This window comes from Ascaphus truei, chromosome 2 (assembly GCF_040206685.1).
Source record: "Ascaphus truei isolate aAscTru1 chromosome 2, aAscTru1.hap1, whole genome shotgun sequence".
NCBI lineage: Eukaryota > Metazoa > Chordata > Amphibia > Anura > Ascaphidae > Ascaphus > Ascaphus truei.
In genome coordinates this window covers 435,641,039-435,661,656 of record NC_134484.1, presented here as the reverse complement: position 1 = coordinate 435,661,656, position 20,618 = coordinate 435,641,039, and the positions used below count along the sequence as shown (strand labels likewise).

Below are 20,618 nucleotides of genomic sequence, written 5' to 3'. Positions count from 1 at the left end.
GATTTTATTTTATCTAGCTTTGAAAACAACTAATTCCAATGCAGTGTTGCAGAAGTTGGGGTATTCTTTTTATATGTATTGGGGGGGTTGGGGTATTTTTTTAATATGTATTCGGGGGTTGGGTTTTTTTTTAATATGTAGTGGGGGTTGGGGTATTTTTATATGTATTGGGGGGCATTTTTTATATGTATTGGAGAGGGGCTATATTTTTATATGTATTGGGAGGGTCTGGCATATGTTAGCATTGTGTCCAGTATTTTTGGACACTCCACCTGGCAACCCTAGCCGCCTTCCCCCCCCCCCCCCACAGCAATCCTGCAGCCACCGGCCTAGTGCGCCCCCTCCCCGTAGCAACGGCAACTCCTTCGCAGCCACTGGCCCTCCCGCAGCAATGTCCCCCCCCAGTAGCAGCCACCGGTGCCCCCCCAGTAGCAGCCTTCGGCCTCCCTAAGCCACCAGCCCACCGCCCATCCCGCAGCCACCGCCTCCCCCCCGCAGCCACCGGCCCTCCCACAGCCACCGTCCCACCTCGCAGCCACCAGCCACCCCACAACCCCCGGTCCTGACCTGAGACTATCCACAAGGTAAGGCTGATTTTTATTTGTATTGGGGGTGTATTTTTTATAAGTATTGGGGAAGTGGGGGTGTATTTTTATATGTATTGGGGAGGTGGGGGTGTATTTTTATATGTATTGGGGAGGTGGGGGTGTATTTTTATATGTATTGGGGAGGTGGTGGTGTATCTTTATATGTATTGGGGTGGTGGGGGTGTATTTTTATATGTATTGGGGTGGTGGTGGTGTATCTTTATATGTATTGGGGTGGTGGGGGTGTATTTTTATATGTATTGGGTGGTGGTGGTGTATCTTTATATGTATTGGGGTGGTGGGGGTGTATTTTTATATGTATTGGGGTGGTGGTGGTGTATCTTTATATGTATTGGGGTGGTGGGGGTGTATTTTTATATGTATTGGGGTGGTGGGGGTGTATCTTTATATGTATTGGGGAGGTGGGGGTGTATTTTTATATGTATTGGGGAGGTGGGAGTGTATTTTTATATGTATTGGGGAGGTGGGGGTGTATTTTTTATATGTATTGGGGAGGTGGGGGTGTATTTGTATATGTATTGGGGAGGTGGGGGTGTATTTTTATATGTATTGGGGAGGTGGGGGTGTATTTTTATATGTATTGGGGAGGTGGGGGTGTATTTTTATATGTATTGGGGAGGTGGGGGTGTATTTTTATATGTATTGGGGTGGTGGGGGTGTATTTTTATATGTATTGGGGAGGTGGGGGTGTATTTTTATATGTATTGGGGAGGTGGGGGTGTATTTTTATATGTATTGGGGAGGTGGGGGTGTATTTTTATATGTATTGGGGAGGTGGGGGTGTATTTTTATATGTATTGGGGAGGTGGGGGTGTATTTTTATATGTATTGGGGAGGTGGGGGTGTATTTTTATATGTATTGGGGTGGTGGGGGTGTATTTTTATATGTATTGGGGAGGTGGGGGTGTATTTTTATATGTATTGGGGAGGTGGGGGTGTATTTTTATATGTATTGGGGAGGTGGGGGTGTATTTTTATATGTATTGGGGAGGTGGGGGTGTATTTTTATATGTATTGGGGAGGTGGGGGTGTATTTTTATATGTATTGGGGTGGTGGGGGTGTATTTTTATATGTATTGGGGGGTTAAGTAAAAGTTGCGCGCAAAAAAAATAATTCCGTGGTAGGTGCGCAATGGGTTAGGGGAGGGGGGGGGGGGGCTGCTCCTTTCATTTGTCCTGGGCCCCATGATTTCTGTTGGCGGCCCTGCTTGGTTCTGTTTCAGTTAAAATCTCCCTCTTTTGCACTACTATTTGCAAGTGTTTACTGTGGTCCCCAGAGTACAACAAAGAATCAAACGACAGAGATCATGTTGTGGGTGTGTGAACATCCTCCTCCTGTATCACAATGAGCAAGGAAAGAGCAAACACTTTGTCAGTTCTTCAACAAGGAACAGTAGTGTCAGTAGGAATAATTAAACAATCAACCTGGGTGATCATTGCCTAGTACAGTCAACCTTTTTGAGTTACGTAAATAAGGAATATGTAGAATAACATCCTGTGGCAAAAGCGAAATGTGTGAGCTGCTATGTTTATGTGCATTATTATTATATTATATTATAACATTATTATTGTTATGGCATGTAGGCAATTCAAAGAACAAAAACTGATATGCAAGTAAACATAATGAGAACCATTACGCAAGAGCGTACTATTACGTTTTCAAATATCAATATGCTAAAACTACTACAAAGTTCTGGTTAGACACAGGTTTTTCAATTGCATATAGCCAGACTTTGGTCTTAGACTCTCTGGGGTAAAATCATTACAAGTGGCTGTAGAAGAAGTGGCTCAGTGAGTAACACTGATGTAAACAATGACATTGAGTTTGAATTAGGGGAACCTGGTTCAATTCTTGGTGTTGGCTTCTAGTGACCTTGGGTATATCACTTTATCTCCCTGTGCCTCAGGCATAAAAAACATAAATTGTCAGCTCATCTGGGCAGGGTCGGTGTCTGTAAAATTCCTGTGTGCTGTGTGCTGTGTGCTGTGTGCTGTGTGCTGTGTGCTGTGTGCTGTGTGCTGTGTGCTGTGTGCTGTGTGCTGTGTGCTGTGTGCTGTGTGCTGTGTGCTGTGTGCCGAGCACTATACTGTAATTGTGACGCGCTATGTTTCCTATTGACAGAAAAGCACTATATGAAATAAAGTTATTATTATAAGTATTATTACAGTATATAGCTGTGTTAAAGCTTGATGTTATTAAAAATTGGGATCAGCGTGATAGTTATATTTTGGAATTACCACCGTATTCACTAAGACGTCGGAGATAAGGTAGGTAGGTAGGTAGGTAGGTGGGTGGGTGGGGGGGGGGGGGGGGGCGGCGTAGAATGAAAAGTTTACGCACCCCTGAATTAGCCAACCAATGCATTATAAAGGAATGCCTTCAGGCACCAAATGGGTTAACATATATAAGACAATTTTCTTGTCTTCAGAAAATCTGGTCGTGCATCGCGGCGGCAAATTGCGCGCCAAAGCAGCTAGTGGCAAAGAGAGGGAGAGTGTGAGAGAGGGGGGAGAAAGAGAGAAAGAGGGGAGACAGAGACATAGGGAGAAAGGAGGAGAGGGGAAGGAGAGAGAGGACGGGGAGTCAGAAGGGGGGAGGGAGGGAGAATTAGGGGTGAGAAAGAGAGAGAGGCAAAAGAGACAGAAAGGGAGAGGGAGAGGGGTGGGAGGGAGAAGTAGAGAGGGAAGAAGAAGAGAGGGGTGGAAGAGAGAGGGGAGAAAGAGAGGAGTTTGCAAGAGAGGGGGAGAGAGGGAAGAAAGAGAGAGATTGTGGGGGACTCTGACAGGACAGGGGGAGAGGACACCTCTCCCTGCTCAACAACCCTTGGCACGGGTAGACACTCTAGTCCCAGGAAATTGTTCGGCGGCCCTGACTGTGAACACAGCATTCAGTCCTTACGGCTTTCTGCCACTAGCCGTGTAATTTGGTATGTTATAGAGCTCACCCCTTAATTCTTTTATTTAAGTAGCTAGGACTTTTGTTTGTTTAGAGCCAACAACATTTATTTTGATTTCCATATCTAAAAAAGCGTATTCAATAAAACAATTGTGTGTTCTCATTCTAGTAAGGGTTCTATGTGGGTCAATAGTCACACTTGTACAGTAGTACCCATGATACATTTTGCCTTTTCTTCTTCAGAGACGATCACTGTTTTATAACTTAGGACTTTTTAGGCAAGTCTGGTTGTTCTGGCTTTGCCTTGTGAAGCTGGATGCAGGCTGCCAACAGGATACATCAACATTATACTGAGTGAGAGAGACACCTCCCTTACAACAAGTAGCACTTTCTCCGAAACAGACAATTTGCTAGGATAATTATGATGTATTTAAAAACCAACATACTCCACAACCCCCACCGGTAGGGAATAAGGTCAAACCATTTCCCAATTCAACTGTGCAGAGCAGCATTCAGTACAACAACGTAAAATAAAATAAACTGTGTATATAATATTATCAAATGTAACAAATGATAATAAAACAATCATAATAGGAGGTCAATAAATGATGGATCTTACAGCTTCATTTATACAACAAAAGACAGAAAAGCCCAAATGCTACATCCAATGTGACAAAAATACACAGTGAAATACTTATATACTGTAATACTCTTTTCTCAGATTTGCCGATGCTTGTAAATTGTTCTAACTTCTAGTTTTATTTTTCTTGTTGGAAAAAACCTTCCTGAAATGGTTAAATGGGAGACAAGTTCCAAGAGGCAAGATTGTGTTTGTGTCCATTCCGTTCCCGTCCAGAATGAGATCTTGTAGGTGTATTTATTTTGGGGCTCGCTAGAGGGAGACATTGGTCATAAATGTGCAGCTTGATATTGCCCTGCTGAATTTCAAATAGCATCTCAGTGTTCTGTGAGCAGAAAAGCTATTTGAATAATTACCAGCTTCATAAGGAGCTGAATACTAGTAACAAATGAGTTGAGAAAATGTAAGTTCAGTGAATCTGCACAGTATGTCTGAAGCAGAGATCTACAGAAGGGTTCATATGAAAGGCAAACATACAGGAGCCCTCGTTTCCATAACACATCCAGTGCTTAAATACTACCAGACTTTTTATTCCTGTCTCTTGCCCTCTACACTCAGTGGAGCAGGATTATCATATGTAGTGTTAAGCAGATAATTATGAAACATCATTCAATGTAATGACACAACAGAAGTTCAGGACAGAACAGAAGCTTATATTTGACCATGCCTGGTAAAGCAGGGAATTGTAAAGCTTTTCGAATGCTGTTTTTTTCTATCGTTCTTTTTTCTAAACAGATACAGTAGCAAAAAAGGGAGTTTGTGACACGTTTACAGCTGCTTTTTCCAAAGAGAATTTTTATTATCTGACGGCACCTAGGCTTTAAATAATTTGCTGTCCCAAATGTAACACTTTGATTGAACCATTCTCATACCAATACATTAATTCCAAGTTCATAATAAGCACTTCTTTGTTACTTTTTGAATATATATATATATATATGTGTGTGTGTATATATATATATATAATATATTATATATATATATATATATATATATATATAATCAAAAAATAAATAGATGATACCGTTCTGTGGCTAACGGAATGCTTTTATTTGTGCGAGCTTTCGAGATACACTGATCTCTTCTTCCGGCGATGTTACATCGCCGGAAGAAGAGATCAGTGTATCTCGAAAGCTCGCACAAATAAAAGCATTTCGTTAGCCACAGAACGGTATCATCTATTTATTTTTTGATTATTGAAGCTCGGCTAACACGGTACTGATACCTCTACATGTATATATATATATATATATATATATATATATATATATATATATATATATATATATATATATATAAATCTTTGGTTTTAGTGTGTAAAAGGTATATACTGACCAATGATGAATAGATTTAATACACATTGTGTTGGCAGGGGAGTAGTGAATAGGGGATCAAAAAAATAAATGAAATATGTTTCAATTACCAAAATAGTCACTAAACAATAGTATAATAGTGCAGATTTGGGTTTCAATGTGACTGGAGACATTTTTAGATGTTTAAATGCAGGGATGCGAGTCCATGATAAAGATGAACATGCCGGATAGAAACCTATAGGTAGGTTGCATCTCCTGCTTTATTACATAGGTTTTAAAAGGAGAGGCCGCTTGGGGCAAATAAACCTCTTTGATTATACTGTAGTTGCTTAATCTTTTGATGAGAAGTCTACACTGGTAGTGGGAATTGTCATTCAACAATATTAGATTTGGGCTGGTACAATGTCTTACTAATTTGTAAATATGTTAACGTTTTTCGAGCCACTTTGGCCCGTATTGAATGAGGGCCCCTCGTATCATTATTTGTGTCTTTGTACTGTACGGGAACTCTCCCAAAGTTTTACTTACTCTGCTGGGATAAGCGGCTTCTGAAAACTGCCCATTGGATGCAGCAAATTCTCTATTTGCTTATTTTTTTAGCTAACACATTTTGGAATTTGCCTCTTTTTAAAAAAAAATCAGGAACATCTGAAACCCTTCAACAGGGAGCAGAGGGTAAAAAATGCGTCAGCTGCCAGTGTCTGTCTGTCTGTCTGTTTGCTCTCCTGTCCCTGTTCTCATTTCTTCCGAGAGCGTCTTTGAATTTTTCACCATTGTGTATAATCAACTGATTGTGTTAATTAGTAGCCGTTAATACGTATTATCAAGCACTTGCTGTAGTTTGCCAGAAACTAAACTAAAGAGGCGGCTAGAAATTGTATTTACTAACTAATGCCTAAAAATAAAAGTATTTGGTCCCATTTTAAGGGACACGCTGTAAGAAACTTAATATTTCCGCATGTCTATGAAATGAGGCTACTCCCTCGGAATCCATCATGCTAATATTTTTTGCGAATTTTGCAGAAATGTGCGAATTTTGCGAAATATTTAGTAGAATGTTTGTTTATGAGCAAAATAAAAGCACAACATGACCCCCTTTTTTGTCATTTTGGGGGGGGAAATTGTGAAAAGATAAAGAAAACCAGGGGACCTGACCAACGGGACCTACACATTGGCCTTATGACCTTGCACATGAGGAGCACAGGACCTGCAATTAGTTTTGTAGCAAACAATAGATATATATTTTTACAAATCTCTTGCAAATAACAGCAACATTTTGTCAAATTAACCAACCGTTCACACATCTCTAGTGCTGAGGCTGATGCTAACGAGACAATGTTTACGTTGTGTAGGTGCTAACATGCTTTGAACTAATATTAAGATTTTAGTGGAATGGTAATTTCCACCCAACTATGTACTCACAGCTTCTTCCGCTTGGATTACCCGCACACTTCCCACACTTAAATATTACAAAAGGCTAGGGTTTTTTTTTTTGCCTATTGAATAAAATTGTTGCCTATTCTATACTTTTATGCCTGGTGCATTTATTTATCTACTGCACTATTACCTTCTATTCTGAAATGTCTATTCTGTAAATCACTGTGTACATTTTTGGTACTGCATGAATAAAAATACATTTACATAATATAATAATCATTTTTCACCATAGTAACATTTTTGTAGAAGTTGTCCTTCTTGGATTGCAAACACTTTGTAACAATATTCTAGTCTAAAATGTTCAATGAATACTCCATTTCTTTCTGTATTGGCAGCATTGTACATTTTTTAGTATCATGAATAAAAACCATTTGTAACATAATATGTATATCAGTAGATACGCAGTAAGACAAAGTGATGTTGTGACAAATTATTCAGATACTATACTGTGCTATATTTTGAATTATTACACGTTTGCTGCCATGATACGTATACTTTCCTCTCTATACTAAGTATTAACCTTGCTCAACACCCAACCTCTTAATCCCATGCAGTGCTCTTGTCAATGATTATGACAAATTACTGTTAACATAATGATTTAATACATTCCTAGTAGTGGCATATTAAATTGGTATTAATTACAGCACATTTACATCGCCGTTGATTTCTTATATATCACCCATAACAACACAAAAGCTGCATAAACCTATACCCATTTCATGCCTGCTTTGCTTTCATTAAGAATTTAATACAAATGTCCATATTTAACCCATTAGTTGTTATATTTATCAGAACATTGGTAAATTCTGAATCACAACTGTTAACATTCTACAAGCTCAGGTTGAAGCAGCATTCCTTCTTGTTTAGATATTGCATCTCTGAGACTCTGCTGGTATGGACAGTTGGCAAAATTGGTACATTTTAGAATTAAAGCTGCAGTTCAGTCAATATCCTGCATGTGTGTTTTTTTTAATAAATCAGTTCTGAAGTAAGAAAAAATACTTTTAGCATTTTCTGTTTTAAAAACAACAACTTTGAAGGATCAATTTTCTTGTATTCTATTTTAACAGCCATTTGCTAAGGCACTGCCCCTTCATGTCCTGTCACAAGTCCTGGCACACCCCTTTGTCAGCCCTGCCCTCCCTCTAGCACATGTCAGTGCAGGAGTGCTCATGAATATTCATAAGCTTCCACTGAGAGAAAGAAGCGGAAGAAAAACAGATCCCTTCACTAATGATGTCACCAAATTTTGCCTATCAATACATGGAGAACGAATTGACCTGCAGCTATACAGTTCTTTAGGTAATTAGAGATTGCACACATAAAACTATTGAAGTAAAAAAATAAATAAATAAAAAAAATTAAAAAAAAGACTGAACTGCAGCTTTACGTTTGTGGGCCAAGTGCGAGAACCACTTTAGTGTCAATTATCATGTGCACGGTCACTGCATTTAATTAGCTATATTCCTCATTTTAGTTAGCTACCAGTGTTATATACTGTACAGTATGTATGCAAATCTGTATTTTTGATAGCACCATCTATCAACAATACTGGAGCTTCACAACAGCAATACATGTGATAAAAGTTAAAAAAATAAAATCCTGGAAATTGGACTACAAACATGTGCTTATGGAATAACTTTCAGCACTAATACTGTATATTGCCCTTAAATCGACTGTAACACACTACAAGAGAGCTGAATTGTGAGAGGTTTGTTTAACTCTTTGGGTGCCCTTTAGACATGGCTACTATGTTATGGGGCGTGGCACTCCAGGGGCCCAATGACACAGTAGCTACGTCATAAGGATCCTGCTCATTTTCTTAGGGGAGATCATGTTCTGCCCGCCTGCGGGGCACAGGAATGAGCAGTACTCCTCTGCTTCTGTTTTGTCATCAGTGCCGGTGCGATCACGTAATTGTGAGTGCCGGAGGAACCGTGGCACTCTGCTGCTGCGGCCTCTCCAGCACACAAATTATTAAACATTATTTAAAAAAAAGTGTTAGGGGGTTACCCGTGCTCTATGGATCACTGTTTCAGAATCCCAAGGATATTAAGTGATATTTAGGAGGTCTTGGTAGAAGAGATGTCGAAGGAACCAAAGTACTGTATAAATACCACAAGATAGTCAGAATTGTCACTGGAACGTTATATGCGAATGTTTGTTGGTCAATACAGTACTTTTGCATCTATTAATTCATGTTAATGTAGCACTGAGAAACACTGACAGTGCTTAGCGAGCACAATCCCATTTATCACTAATATAATGATGTTTAGAGCGCACAAGCCGTAGATGTTCTCTACTTGTTTTGAGCACTTTTTTCAACATCATTTACCCTTAACAGGGCTCTTATTAGCCTACATGCAGAGGACTGGAATACAGCGTATCCAATTTGCTCAGTAACTTAACTAGATAAAATGAAGAAAAAACTGAAAATGAAACCAGGTATAAAATCAGCGGACTTTTTAACTCCTGAATTCCCTGTGTTACTTTTAACCTTTTCAGAGGGCCCAGCAAGGTCGAGCAATGTGTTGCTGGCTTTCTGGCCCAAAATGGGTCAACAATGGAGGGGCTTCTTATTCCTGATAAGAAGGTGTAAGATTAGACCTGGGGAAAGATTTATGTGAATTTTGGAAAACTACTTCTTGAGTTACAACTTAGATCAGGGGTGCTCAACTCCAGTCCTCAAGATCCCCCCAATAGGTCAGATTTTTTATTTAAAAAAATAAAGAACTCTCCAAAATTTTTGGCAACACGATTGGGTCAGATTTGCACATCTGTCTTCCTTACTGGGAGTAAAATATTAATACTCAATCATCTGCATTTCAATATTCCTTTGGCGGACAAATAATAATCCTTTTAGGTATTAATCTTGAAATAGCAAATACAGTTGTATATTTTGAACAATATTTGCTTTGTTGTTCAAATACTGTGTGACATGACAAGGTGCTTCTTTTTTTTTAAAGAGCTATTTTTCCTTAAAAGACAAACAAAAGATGTGGCAATCATCAAACAGCTACTGTGTAACACAAGGATACTGTTACACAAATGTTGAGGTTAATGTTAGAAACGTTCTACATGTTATAAATGTTAATCTTTTTATTCAACCACAAATATTAATAATGTCTTAACAACTCCTGGCTGAACTGGAAGGGCTCAGTAGCACAGAAACTGTATAGAAAGCACAGAATTGAGTCTTCTCATTGCATCGTTCAAACACAACTTTGGAATGGAGAACACATTTCAGTATTTTGCCAATCACAGTTGTGCTCCTCACAGAATTACTCACTGAGTGGACTGGCATACGTGCTTTATATGCATCTACATTAATATAGCTGCATTATAATGTTCTATTAAGGCAGGAACGTATGATATATCTCTGAATAAATTTTCTGCACAGCATGAACAGTGTTAAGTCATTTCAAGGCACAGCTAATGTAATGTTACACCTTTTCATTTTTTTAAATGTATATCCATTTTAAATTTAAGTTCTCTATATTTCTAATTTGATACGGCAACATTAATTCATGCCTGTGCTTTGCAGCAGTTGAATGCTGTTTATGTTGAGTGAGATGGATTAATATGGGAAGAAGATTAGAAAAACAATCTGTAAGCTGGTCAGAGGCAGTTAGGGTCACCTTGATGCTTCTGAAATGAAAAACTGCACTTCAGAATCATATCAATATTCTTCATTGAAGGATAATAAAGTACCGTACACTGGATCTTATTTATCAAGTGCTGCAAATTGCAGTAAAGATTTACCTTTGCCATTCTGAAGGAGGCACGTGAGCTTTTCAGACACACGTGACATGGCAATTTAGAAAATAAATAATGATACCTAACTGATCATTATTATCAGTGAGCAGTTTGGGGATAAGTTACTACCTAGAAAGCGGAGATATCTGAAGCATTTTCATGATGGTGAGGTAGAATCTGGATGTCCATCAGCACCCAAGGTACCAGTGACAAAGGGTATCCCACGTGACTGTGGATATCTGATGACATTCCAGTGGATAGCACTTATAGCCCTATCCCTGACTGCAACTCACATCATAGGCAGCAGCAAACACATGCGTTGGCTTGAATTGTCAGCTCAATTTCCATAATTATTTTAAAACATTACCAAAGACTTTTACTTTAAACGCTCGAAACCATTTTAGATGTAGTCTACTGTAGTGTCTTCAGTCTCCTCTGTTAGGCCTCGGGCATGGTGCCTCTGGCCGCGCTGAGCTGCGCTCCTGCTCTTCCTCGCCTGCTCAAGCGGGGGCTTTTTTGCGTCCTGGTAGGCGAGGCAGTGAGCGCGCTTTGGGGTCGGAGCGGAGGCGTGGAGGGAGGCGGAGCGGAGGCGTGGCAGGAGACGGGGCTAGTCCCTCGTTCCCATTGGATGGTTGCGGTCACGTGACCGCTCCTCCGCTCTCCTAAGCGCCGAAATTGAAACCTGTCTGTCTCCTGAAAATTTCTGAGTCTCCGCATGCATGCGGAAGCGGCTGCTAAAGCCGCGCTGATCACAGATGCAGGGGGTAAGTGCATCTGCTCAGCGCGGCTCAGCACGGCTCAGCACGGCTCAGCACGGCCTGTTGTGCCATGTCCCAGGCCTAAGGTGCTTTACATTGTGTATCTGTGACTCTTTCCGTAAATGATCACTTTCTCACGTTTACGTGGAGTATAAAATTTCACGCCTTTCTCTTGTTTTTTCTCTCGCTCTGATAAACTATAGTGTGATATATTTAGTATGGATACAGTAGTCAATTTTAAGGCGCGATCAACATGTTGGTTTAACTGTAAACAAATGTTTCATGGTTCAGTGAATGCAAAATATAAGCAGTTTTTAATGAGTAGTAGGAAACATTTTTACAAAAAGTAAACTGTTTAAACCACCCCACATAAAACACGGCTTAGAGTGGCTCAAACAATCGAATGGGTGAAAGCACTAAAACTTCTTTGGATTCACGTGGACTGCTGTAAGTCTATTCAACAAGTTCTATAGGCCCAGGGTAAATCATATGACCTACTTTCAATATGATTTGCATACAGACATTTACTAAAGATCTAAATGATAGAATTGGGCAACTGTTTGAAGTGGTATGGTACACATGACATGGATTGTTCATAGGGAATGTGGTTTGGAATGTTACTGTACTGTATGTGATACCAATATCATTACATGTAACAATTAATAAACTGAGGTGTAATCTAGTAGTAATACAACGGGATGATGTTTTTGCAGGGAAAAATGTAGAAGATAAATGGTCAGTCTTTAAAACATTGTTAGAAAAGCACACTTATCTGTGTATACCCCTGGGTAATAAGTATAAAAGAAATAAGTCAAAAGCAATGTGGCTAAATAAACAGGTAGGGGAGGAAATGGACAAGAAGAGGAAGGCGTTTAGATTCTTTAAATCAGAAGGGACGGAGACATCGTATCAGAATTATAAGGAATGTAACAAAAATTGTAAAAGGCCAATCAAATTAGCAAAAATGGATAATGAAAAAAAGGATTGCAATAGAAAGTAAGGTCAACCCTAAAAAGTTCTTTAAGTACCTTAATAACAAAAAAATGAGAAAAGAAAATGTAGGACTCTTTCAGTGTGAGATGGGCAGGCAGATTATTGGAGATAAGGAAAAAGCAGAGGTATTAAACAAATTCTTCGCCTCTGTGTTTACCAGGGAAGAATCAAGTTCAATAGTAGTGCCGCAGGAGGAAGCCACAACCTACATATTAATGAACAATTGGTTAACTGAGGAAGAAGTTCATAAGCGACTTGAAAAAATTAAAGTAAATAAGGCACCTGGCCCCGATGGCATACATCCAAGAGTTCTCAAGGAGTTAAGCTCAGTAATAGCCAAACCATTATATTTAATATTCAAAGACTCCATTTCCACAGGCTTAGTACCACAAGATTGGCGTAAAGCAGATGTGGTGCCTATATTTAAAAAGGGAGCTAGATCACAACCGGGAAATTACAGACCTGTAAGCCTGACTTCAATAGTAGGGAAACTACTTGAAGGTTTAATACGGGATAATATTCAGGAATACCTAATGGAAAACAAAATTATTAGTAATAGTCAGCATGGATTTATGAAGGATAGATCTTGCCAAACTAACCTTATTTGTTTCTTTGAGGAGGTAAGTAAGAATTTAGACCAGGGTAATGCAGTTGATGCGGTCTACTTAGATTTTGCAAAGGCTTTTGATACGGTTTCACACAAGAGGTTGGTGTACAAAATAAAGAAAATTGGACTCTAATAATATATGCACCTGGATTGAAAACTGGTTAAAGGACAGACAACAGAGGGTTGTCATAAATGGAACTTTTTCAGGTTGGGCTAAAGTCGTGAGTGGATCGGTAACCCCTGCTTTTTAACTTGTTTATTAATGACCTCGAGGTTTGGATCGAGAGCAAAATCTCCATCTTTGCTGATGATACTAAATTGTGTAAGGTAATAGAATCAGAGCAGGATGTCATTTCTCTTCAGAAGGACTTGGAGAGACTGGAAACATGGGCAGGTAAATGGCAGATGAGGTTTAATACAGATAAATGTAAGGTTATGCATTTGGGATGCAAGAATAAAAAGGCGACTTACAAATTAAATGGAGATATTTTGGGGGAATCCTTGATGGAGAAGGATTTAGGAGTGCTTATAGACAGCAGGCTTAGCAATAGTGCCCAATGTCATGCAGTAGCTGCAAAGGCAAACAAGATCTTATCTTGCATCAAACGGGCAATGCATGGAAGGGAAGTAAACATTATTATGCCCCTTTACAAAGCATTAGTAAGACCTCAACTTGAATATGGAGTACAATTTTGGGCACCAATCCTAAGAAAAGACATTATGGAACTAGAGAGAGTGCAGAGAAGAGCCACCAAATTAATAAAGTGGCTGGACATTCTAACTTATGAGGAGAGGCTAGCTAAATTAGATTTATTTACATTAGAAAAGAGGCGTCTAAGAGGGGATATGATAACTATATACAAATATATTCAGGGACAATACAAGGAGCTTTCAAAAGAACTATTCATCCCACGGGCAGTACAAAGGAGTCGGGCCATCCCTTAAGGTTGGAGGAAAGGAAATTTCACCAGCACCAAAGAAAAGGGTTCTATACAGTAAGGGCAGTTAAAATGTGGAATTCATTACTCATGGAGACTGTGATGGCAGGTACAATAGAATTGTTCAAAAAAAGGTTGGACATCTTTTTAGATGGGAAAGGTATACAGGGATATACCAAATAAGTATACATGGGAAGGATGTTGATCCAGGGATTAATCCGATTGCCAATTCTTGGAGTCAGGAAGGAATTAATTTTTCCCCTTAATGGGTTTTTTTGTTTGCCTTCCTCTGGATCAATAAGTAAGTATAGATATAGGATAAAGTATCTGTTGTCTAAATTTAGCATAGGTTGAACTTGATGGACCTATGTCTTTTTTCAACCTCATCTACTATGTAACTATGTAACTATGTAATATATTTAAGCCATATTAATTAAATGCTGGTAGCCATACTACAGAGAAAAACAGCAGTGGACAAATGTTTATCTGTGCCTGTGTGGCAGTTAAATCCATTAGTTATGACATGGGCTGATTCCCGTATTCAGAGCTGGTGTCTAGTGTGAAGTGGCATGAGCAAATGCCCACTGCATGTAAGAGATATTTTAATGAGTTTGGATTAGATGCAGTTTATTTCCATAGCCGTTTGGCATTTTACAGTTTAAGATGCTTATATCACTCTAATTAATATAGTATGCACTGCCGTTTTGCACCATTATGACAAATTAGAATAATAAATTATATTAATATGTATTTCCTTATTCCACCTCGGGGGTTGCAATATTAGCATTATTCTTCCTGTACCTATAATATCATAAAGCATGATTATAAGATCTTAAATGTATGGATTAACTCTGCCTGTAAATACTGTACTCAGAAAGGATCCTGGGAGGGAACAAATCAGGGGAAGCCAATGCATTTTTGCTTTAACACTAATGCTTTTTGAATGTGCCTCAAAAGATCAATGTCTACAGATATGTTTTGTCTGTTTTGTCCCATATATGATATGTTGCGTTCGTGTGACTGAGGGACGCGTGAAATTCTACATCTGTGATATTTTACCTTTTCTTATTGTTAAGAAACCATGTCAAATCTTGCTTGTTACAAAAGAGTTTGACAATCTACATCAAACACAAAACACTTGGTCAGCAAGTTTCTTACACACATGCAAGCAAAAAAAAACCCCCAATCCTTTGCATCTCAATGTGCTTTTCAGAAACTTGACACATATTCCGTGACCGAAAAGCCACCGCAGCCAGGGAAACGGAATTAAACACACATTTACCATCTCAAGTGGTTCCTTCTGCATACACTATTCTATTACACCATCTATTATGTGAGCTCCTCATTAAAAATTGCATATAAATCAAACTCAAAATCACATCTGAGCATTATCAACTGATGAAATAAAATCCCGTCGTCTCTTTTACCTCATCAACATCCATTAACATTAGGGCTTCCCACATTTAAACTGTCATAGTAGTAAATACTTAGCACCGTCATCAATTCCTTTGACTGATTTTTATGAACTGCAAATATGGCAGTGAAAAGCTATTTAATAGATGGAAATATACTTCCCTACAATGTGTTGTGGCATAAATCACATCTGAATGGCCACACTGGATTGCTAGCACAAAATATTAAGGGTCCTAGTATCCTGCATTAAAAATGTAGAGTGAGGTGTATATACTTTATATATATTTTTCTCTCTCCGTGTTTCAGTGATAAGACCCCCTGACCTCAGTTAGACTCGCTGCTAATGTTGGAAGGAAGGACCCTGATATGGGTAGAACAGTTTATCTGATAACAAAATATTAAAACAGCTGAATACTACCCTATACCCAGTAAGTTACTGCAATTCTATGTGTCATTATCTTTAGCATAAAAGAAAGCACTGTATACTAACCTCTGCCAGGTACTATATACTCCTTTGGCAGTAAACTGGTTAAATTCCTCAGCTTTGGACTTGAACATCATCCTGATTAAGTGTTTAATCTTCAAGATACTTTTAAGTACGCATTTATCTAAGAACATTTAAACACATGATTTGTACATATTGTTGAGTTTCATAATTTGGCATTAGTTAATTCACTAAATGTACTTTTTTTTAATGCTATGGATATCCATTCACAATAATCATTTTAATGGAAGACACAGGACAAGTGTTTTTGTAATTTTTTGTGTTTGACATTTAACTGAATTCGATTTCCACCCCCCCCCCTTATGTTCTTTGGCATCCCCCACAATGCAAAGGATGTTTGCTCTACTTAAAATGTTTTTATTTGCTTGACTGTTTTTTGAATTACAAGTCACTCTTCCAAGACATTACTTTGGAGAATTATTGGGGAAATGAAACTCCAAAATATATTGCACAGCAACTTTTTCACAGTTCTTTGTGCAGGGTTCAAATAACCCAAAGCAAATATTGGGGGTTGTTTATCAAAGTCAAAGCAGAAAAACATAATAAAATTACTTTAAAAAAAAAAAAAAAAAAAAAAAAAAATCAAATACTAGTTTTGCACCGGAGAGCTTTTTTAATTAACTCCCTACCACTTTCTAGATTAAACTTTATACAGCTAGATGAGACTAACACTTTCGGCTTTTGTTCTTTTAAAAGGCAAAATAAAGAATGCAAAAAACCTCCCCCCCCGCCCCAAAAAAACCCAACCACTTTCATATTTCATACAAGCAGATTGGAGCAGGTGGCACTGACACAGAACAGTAAGAACCATTTTTCACCATAACATAGCATCAGCATTTTGCAAACTAATCATGTAACTGGAAATGGAACAACACTTTGTTTAGCTCATTCTTCTTGTGTAGGATAAATGAGAACTAATGTTCAGTTCTACCTTTACAGAGTTATTTTAATTGCAGGCAACAGTGATTGGCACAATTATTGCTATTAAAGAAATTGACTGAGTTCCATTTTCTCTCTACAACAGCAATCTATATAAATCTATTGCGTGAAAGTGTGGACTGTTAGGGCTGTATTTAATAATGTGAGCAGATTCAGTATCCCTTCTTTTTGTGAAACTCAGTAAATTAGAACTTGTGGGGCACACAGATAAATACATTTTCGTGCTGTTAAAGACGGCCCTGTACTTGTGAACTTTGATATCCAAGCACCTGTTTATTTAAAGACGCAGTGTCACCTACGGCCTAAGTCTGATATGGCGGTGGTTATATAATAAATGGGTTAAATGCCAGTGATTCACAGATTTCTTTTTAAATTAGACATAGATAACAACAATTGATTAGTGGGGTAGCTACAATATTTGTCTAATGGTTTCCATAATAAGATTGTTGGGGAATATTGTATCTACAGGCAAAGTGTAAATCCCAATAGATTTGCAGGTTATTCTGTGAAAGCTTTCATAAGTTGAGCAGCTAACAGTAGTAGGTTATGCACATATTTGATAAGATAAGAATGTATTATATACAGTAACGGTTAAAAAGAAAACCTGAATTATTTTTTAATAAGACACATACGTAAAATGTTCACTTTAAGGCCCATATGCGCTAAATGGGTACGACACAAGCCCTCCCTAAGTCCTTCTGGTGGTGGAAAACACTTTATAGTCCATTTGAATGGGCTATAATATGTCTTCCAGCACCCAAAGGGGTCTTCTGGTAGAAGACTGGCTGGAGACTAGTTCTGCCAAACAGAGACGAAATAATGTGTGACCACGCTGTGTAGTTTAGGCCTACTGCTTAATTCTACTACTGTGCAATGATTTCTAATATTACTGCAGTGTTGACTTGCAAACAAGGATATATTGCAAACTATGTATGTTATGCATAAAGACCTCCGCTAAGTGTACCTGCTACAGTACATAACCGGAAAAAACAACAACTTAAATAACATCATAATAAATGCAAGATTGAAGCATGGCCACCACAATCTACTGTGTGAACTCTCACCTGTGGCAAATGGTTACATTTATTCCTGTTGGGTATGTGACTGGTCAGTTGAATGTTAAAGAGGGCCTGCAGTGCATCCCGTGCTGCTTGGGCTTTTGCCAGTTTCTTGCTACGTCCAGAGCCTTCAAATGTCCTCCCATCAACTCTCATTGCCATCACAAAACGTTTGATATGCTGCTTCTCCACAGTCTCTGAAAGGCAGACATACCTCAGTCCAGGTCGCAGCTCATTTAGCATCACTACTGGGTTCTTCTCTCTCTCAGCTGGGGATGCCATCTTGTGCTTGTTTTGTTTAGTATGGGCCATTAAGTCCAATGTGTGACAGACTAATCTCCCATGTCGATATGCACTAGAAAGCAATTCATTATTAACTGGGCTATAGCCAGAGAAGTCCTTACTGTGTGTAGATGGTTCAAATTCCTTGAACAGAGTGTCTGGAAAGTCTGCCTGGTCAGATGTAAAGTCTGTTGATGGGTTGATGCAGTTTCCCATGGCAAAGTGAGCTTGACAAGCATTTGGAAACTGAACAAATGATTTCAAAGCTAGTTCTGCTGCCTTCATTTTTGCTTTCTTTTTGGTAGGCCCAGAACCTTCAAAAGTGAGTCCATTTACTTCCACAGCAACCGAAAAGACAGGCGCGTGTACTGGGCCAGTTTGAGAAACTATTCTGTACTGTAAATCTGGTTTTAGTTCATGAAGTTGAACAAGGGCATTTTTTGGAGTTACCGACCATGAAAGTTTATTTAATATAAGTTGAAGTTTGAAGAAATGTCCACCATTGCCTTCCTCCAAAGGCCTTTTCCGTTTAATGCTGGATGGTCCTACTTTTGGTCTGTCACTAGATGACAAAGCATGATCCTCTCTGTTTCCTACATTTCGGTTTTCCTTGACCTCAGCACTGCTTGTACCTATATTAAGAAAAAATATATATTATTACTATGCTAAAAAAAACGACAACAAAAAACAATGGTACCATAGTCTAGAACAGCGATTCTCAAACTTCTCCTCAGGGGCCGTCTCCCAGCCAGACCGTGTCTCAGAGACAACCACACACATTATTTTCATAAGGAAATTAGGTGAATTCACTTGTGGTCCAAACATGATGTGGCTGATGATCCCCTAAGGACCAATATGAGAACCATTGAACTAAGGAATATATTTGCGAACTCTAAAATTATCATCAGTTGTGATAAATGAAAATATATTTGTTAGTCAATGATGGCATGTTCTATTTATTTTTAATAACACTAAACCCAACAAGGAAAAATGGAGCAAAAGTGTTGTCCGGAGAGAGCAAAACTAACATAAGTATAACATTTTAACTTGGGTTCATGAAAACTTTATGTGCAAGCAAAAAAAAAAAGCAAATTTCAATCAAAATAAATAAAAAAATAGCACAAAGTACAGAACTTACCATAGATCATCCTGGCTACGTGTTTTATGGATCTAACCTTTCATCACTGACGTTACTTGGGTAAGAATAATATCTTATTGTAATTATTAATTGTTTATAAGATGACAAGTGGGAGGAATATGATGTTTTTCTAAACCTGATGCAATTCTTTTGCACTGGTCGGACCCACTTTTGCAGCTGAAAAAACAGCCTTTGTTAGAAGAGAGACCTATGTGGTCCTGAAACCATAGTGATAGATTTACTTCTGGCCTATATTGTTATATTAAGAATGGCCATTAAAAAAGCATGCAGTTGTGGTGACTATTATATTAATATGTTCTGCAATGTTAATATTATGTATTTGTATCATCTATTTACAATAGGTTGGCTAGTCTTATCTTGCTTACGTGTACAGTGGCAAATATATATACGTACGCAAGATAGGCTTAATGTTAGCCTGGCGTAGATGACACATATTGGCGTAACTTTTTAGCATTAGCCTGATATCACCAGGTATTACAGTTTAGTAAATAGCATGTTAATAAGTAACTAGATGTTAATCTCTCATTTGCATACAGTACCCCGCCATCAAAAAAATATGTTGACATATCGCCACTGTAAAAAGCCCATTATAGCTGCTTAAAAAAATTGTGATACGAGGAAGAAGACAATAAATACAATTACAGTAGCATTGAAAACAATGTTGGTAGGGCAACAACCTGCTTATAGTTCATGTGATAGGATAAGCTCATTATTTTGTGCTCGATCAACAAGAAGAAAAAAAAAGAGACAATTGAGTTGCAATGAAATTAAATATACACTTACGTGAGTATAAACATAAAACTGAAACCATCCTGGCTTCAAAAATAATGTTAGAGATAAAAAAACACAAGAACCATGACTCCTTGTCTCTTCCCTTCATGAGTTGCAAAGATTGATACACGAGAACAAACAAACCAATGCAGTCTGATTTGCAGCCCACATCTTCCTTTTTCCCTTTTCCAGGACCACCTTACAAACTCCAGTACAGGGGTGGCCAACTCCACTCCTTAAGGGCCACCAACCGGTCAGGCTTTCAGGATTTCCCCGCTTCAGCACAGGTGGTGCAGTCTTCGAATGAGCCACTGATTGAGCCACCTGTGCTGAAGCAGCGGTATCCATAAAACGTGGCCTGCTGGTGGCCCTTGAGGACTGGAGTTGGCTACCCCTGCTCTAGAATCTTTGTTAAAGATGAAGCCCTCTTTGTTCTAAAAATTGTTCCTTCAAAATGCTTTGCCATTCGTAATAAGCTGCACTGCGTTGCGCCCGGTATTTCTTAATATGTTTTTGTACAGACTCAATTACCATGCATGATGATA

The 20,618-nt window shown here is 38.6% G+C and overlaps 1 protein-coding gene across 1 annotated transcript in view; it reads right to left on the bottom strand.

Moving 5' to 3' along the window:
- ADARB2 (adenosine deaminase RNA specific B2 (inactive)) overlaps window positions 1–20,618 on the bottom strand; it is a 623,258-nt gene that overhangs the window by 153,852 nt on the left and 448,788 nt on the right. Inside the window, exon 3 of the mRNA XM_075587794.1 lies at window positions 17,868–18,775. Within this exon, the coding sequence (XP_075443909.1) occupies window positions 17,868–18,775 (908 nt within the window). The remainder of the gene's footprint in view (window positions 1–17,867; window positions 18,776–20,618) is intronic.